This window comes from Berghia stephanieae, chromosome 8, assembly GCF_034508935.2.
Source record: "Berghia stephanieae isolate SIO BIC M18660-M18661 chromosome 8, UCSD_Bste_1.3, whole genome shotgun sequence".
In the NCBI taxonomy this organism is placed as follows: domain Eukaryota; kingdom Metazoa; phylum Mollusca; class Gastropoda; order Nudibranchia; family Aeolidiidae; genus Berghia; species Berghia stephanieae.
Genome location: NC_088367.1, coordinates 3,387,171 through 3,392,170, shown reverse-complemented (window position 1 = coordinate 3,392,170; position 5,000 = coordinate 3,387,171). Strand labels below are relative to the sequence as shown.

Sequence of the window (5,000 nt, the reverse complement as noted above, 5' to 3'; positions counted from 1 at the left end):
TAATCGAAAATGTTTTGAATGTTTTTGTCTTATGGAAAATGAAAAAAAAATGTACGATTCAAAAGAGGGAGATAATAAAATGTTCAAAATCTCTGATATATAAATTGAAGAATGCCATCGGTCAAACAATAGTATCTATATCTTCAGAAAATGAAGTGAGTAGAAAAGTGCCCGAAGACAATAGAGAATTTTTCAAAAAAAATTTTTAATGAGCTTTTATATAGCGCAATATCCACTAAATGTGCTCAAAGTGCTTTACAAGGGTTCCTGGCCAACAGCAACATTTAACATCTTGGATGGTGTTACAATGTTTTTCGGACAGAGACAACGCTGCTAACAGCCAGGTACTCTTTTACACCTGAGTACAATGAGAGAATGTGAGTAAAGAGCCTTCTCTAAGGACTCAACTATGCGCTGAGTGAGGCTCAAACCCAGGACCTTCCAATCCGAAAGTGAGTATCTTACCACAAGGCCACATAGCAGCACCGTATATAGAATAAAAATTTCACAGCAATGGGGACTCAGATCCACGACTTTACTGGTACGACAACTCCGCCTGGCCGTGAGAGGGATGCTATCCAGTTGACTCCGTTCACCACTCCAAAATAATATTTATATCTTCATAATGAATAATTATCCCTATGTCAAATTTCACTTGAGTTGTTGATGGAAAATATTCAAAGTTTACCGTTCTCGCCCTAGAACGAGGCATTAAAGTTTATAAAGTTTGTCTGAAATAGGGACGATTGAACTCTTTGAAAGAAAATTAAAATATTCAGAAATCTCTGACAGGATTCAAACTGAAGACCTTTTAGATAGAAAGACAAATGACTACTTATCAGTCTACAACTATGTACACATATTTGCAGGTCTGATACTCGAATGCAATCATGGGTTTATCTCACATTGTTGTAATGGACAATATTTTGTGTTGGTTTGAGAGTATCTCCATTACAACAGTGAGCCTATATAATAATAATAATAATAATAATAATAATAATAATAATAATAATAATAATAATAATAATAATAATAATAATAATAATAATAATAACACTAATAATAATAATAATAATAATAATAATAATAATAATAATAATAATAATAATAATAATAATAATAATAATAATAACAACAACAACAATAATAATAATGCATAGCAAATATATATATATATATATATATATATATATATATATATATATATATATATATATATATATATATATATATATATATATATATATATATATATACTATGCATTATTATTATTGTTGTTATTATATATATATATATATATATAATATATATATATATATATATATATATATATATATATATATATATATATATATATATAGTCATACCCAGATAATGCTCTATGTAAATACGTAAATTGTGATTGATTGTTACTGTTTTTATGTTGTTTCCTATAAAATGAATTGCTTGTGTTATGTGTGGTGCTCACTTAGTAAAGTGAGCCATTTCTAAATTTATTTATTCATTTATTTATTCATTTACTTATTTATTGATTGATTGATTGATTGATTTAATTATTTATTGATTGATTGATTGATTTATTTATTCATTTATTATTGATGGATTGGTTGATTGATTGATTGATTTATCTATTTTTTTTTTTTAATTAAAATTTAATATATATATATATATATATATATATATATATATATATATATATATATATATATATATATATATATATATATATATATATTTTTTTTTTTTTTTTTTTTTTTTTTTTTTTTTTTTAAATGTTATTATTGCTTGTGTTGAAATATTATAGATTTTTTATTATAGATAAAAAAAAAAAAAAAAAAAAAAAAAAAAAAATATATATATATATATATATATATATATATATATATATATATTTTTTTTTTTTTTTTTAATGTTATCATTGCTTGTGTTGAAATATTATAGATTTTATCTGTTTTGATTAATTAATTATAAATTAATTAGTTAATGTTTGGTTTATATTGGCAATTGCCTAAAAATAAACCTTGAAATTGAATATGTGCTTATCAGACCTTCAAATAAGTACACGTTGGTCTACAGTATTTGCTACTAACCAGGGTCTACTGCTAAAAACTGCGTGTCATAAGAATGGTTCCGGATTAGTCGTCCAGACACGTCTGGAGAGCTGTCTGCGCCACCAAAAGACGAGGACGACTGTGTAAAGGTGGCTCTTTTTTCACCGGACTCTTTGTCATCTTCTTCGATGCTGCTGATGGTCGTGATTGAAATGGCGTCGGCATCTTTGTCCTTCTGATACAGGGATGTCTGGACGAGGTCACCGCACGAAGAAGACCGTAGAATTTCTGTAGATATGAATTGAGCACATGCGGATGAATGTATTAGAAAAGCTATACAAGAGATTTGTTATTATTTGTTGTTATTATAAAATAATACAAAAATACTGAGATCCGTCTAATAGCTACGGCTGTTCATTCCTGACTAGTGAATTAAAATGAAATGTATATTATACCTCCCTTTACAGTATGGGAGATCTATTTACTTACATAAATTCTAGATTTAATCAGCAATAATAAACTATACAAGTTTGATTCTCTTATCAACAAGTGCTCTATCAATTGAGCTATTGGGATACCCTATAAACATGTGAAAGAAATAAAAATTTAATCTGGCAGCAATACGCTTCAACAGTCGTAACGACACTTCCCTCGTAATGACGCATGGTAACTTAGTAACTGGTTCTAAACTATCGGAACAATGGCGGACGCCCTTATGAAATATTTCTCCAACAAGCATAAAAGCATATCCAGAGGGGAAAAAAATTCTGATCATGTTTTGACTTTTACAAATTCTGATCACAAGACATATGAAAAGTTCTAGCCAGCATGAAGAATAAAAAGTACCGATTTTCCTTGTTTAGAACCACGATGGCCGTCATTGCTGGGCGACATGACATCAGACTATTGAATCCAATTGCTTAACTACTACGGGCGCTAGTACTAAAAAAATTTCCAAAAAAAACCCCAATTATTTAATTTGATACCAATCTTACTTTTCCTGAGCGAGTCCGACATGTTCCTATCTGGTTGGTCAGGTGTTATGGCTTTCTTTTTCTTCTTTTTGGGTTTACGAACTGCCTGAGCAATGATGTCCGTGTCTTCTGATGAGTGAGAAAAAGCAGCAAGAATTACTAGTGTGATCATAATAGAGGAAAAAACGTTTTTAATAATCGAATGATGATGATGATGATAATAATAATAATAATAATAATAATAATAATAATAATAATAATAATAATAATAATAATAATAATGATGATGATGATGATAATAATAGATGAGTCAGTAGTAGTTAGTAGTAGTAGTAGTAGTAGTAGTAGTAGTAGTAGTAGTAGTAGTAGTAGTAGTAGTAGTAGTAGTAGTAGTAGTAGTAGTGGTGGTAGTAGTAGTAGTAGTAGTAGTAGTAGTAGTAGTAGTAGTAGTAGTAGTAGTAGTAGTAGTAGTAGTAGTAGTAGAAAGTTGTAGTTGTAGTAGTAATAATAATAATAATAATAATATAATAATAATAATAATAATAATAATAATAATAATAATAATAATAATAATAATAATAATAATAATAATAATAATAATAATATAATAATAATAATAATAAAATAGTAAAATGATTATAACAATTATTATAAAGATGATTAGGATAATGATGAAGATGATGATGATGATGATGATGATGATGATGACAACGATGGCGATGATGATGATGTTGATAATGATGACAAAGATGGTGATGGTCATAAAAGTAATGATAATGTATGCAAGCCATACCGATGACAGATGCCTTAAGTTTACACATGACCATTGAGATGATCCAACAACTCACCTTTTCTGATGTTTACGTTTGAAAACCTTCCCATGGAGCTATCGCCAACAGTGACTTGTAAGCTGGAATCCAATGGAACCGCATTCTCTACTTGCTTCTTCTTGACTGAATCTTGACTAGACTGATCACTGTGGCTGCCACTTGTTTTAACAGAATGCTGAACCGATAAATCCGACTTATCCGTCTGAGGCACTGATTGGTCAACGATTTCAGAATCTGATCCGTTATTGAGCAATGCGTGTCTGGATTTGAGAGCATTATCTTCATTATTATCATCAACAATGGACTGGGATTCAAGATTTTCACCACGGTAGTGATTACCTAGCTCCATTGATGAAAAATCAGAAGCAGATGGGATTATGTGACTATTAATATCGTTGTTTGAGGTTTTTTGAGTTGCATTTTGCGTAATGTCAATATTTTCAGAATAATTATTCACAGAGGATGATTCTTTAAGATTTGCGCTTTCAAATTCTGCATTGTCATTGTCACTACTAACAACACCTTTCGTTTCCACATTGATTTGGTGGCTTAAACTATTTTCTTTATCACAAAAAACATTTTTGTGTTGTGTGCTAGTTTGAATTTGATCAGCAATATTTATGCTTGCATTGTCTGTGTTAACACATTTGATTTCATGGCTGGATTGGACACTGTCTTCATCTGTATCTCCTAGTTTTGAGGTTTGAATATTTGTCTCTGAAGTACTGCCAATTGAAACTTCATTGTCCATACTTTTTATGGACTCGTTCTCTTTCATTGTCCCTGAGACTCCTTCAAATTCATCCATTACTAACAGAGTGACATCATCAACTTTCTCCGTTTTCTGATTAGAATCATCGCAATCTCCTAATTCTGGTTCACAGTTTTTAATCCCTTCGGTTTTCCCCACCAGGTTCGAGGTATTTTCACTCTCACTGCTATTAACATTAGAGTCTTTAGTAACAATCTCTTCACTGATACATTCACTATTCTCATATACAGTTTCATTGTCACAATTCGATTCACTAATGCTTTCATCATCATCCTCCTCATCGTCATCATCATCACCATCATCAGAAATAACTTTATCTACATATTCCTTCTTTCCAGAAATCACATCAACGTTTTTTTCATTAACAATGTT

General features: G+C 29.7%; 1 protein-coding gene across 1 annotated transcript in view; it reads right to left on the bottom strand.

Annotated features, from left to right (window-relative positions):
• The window catches only part of LOC144978029 (uncharacterized), a 59,784-nt gene that overhangs the window by 38,979 nt on the left and 15,805 nt on the right, over positions 1-5,000 (bottom strand). Inside the window, exons 13-15 of the mRNA XM_078923505.1 lie at positions 3,875-5,000; positions 3,048-3,155; positions 2,092-2,340 (exon numbers count right to left, since the gene is read on the bottom strand). The exon at positions 3,875-5,000 is cut by the window's right edge and continues 506 nt beyond it. Coding sequence (XP_078779631.1) covers positions 2,092-2,340; positions 3,048-3,155; positions 3,875-5,000 — 1,483 coding nt within the window. The remainder of the gene's footprint in view (positions 1-2,091; positions 2,341-3,047; positions 3,156-3,874) is intronic.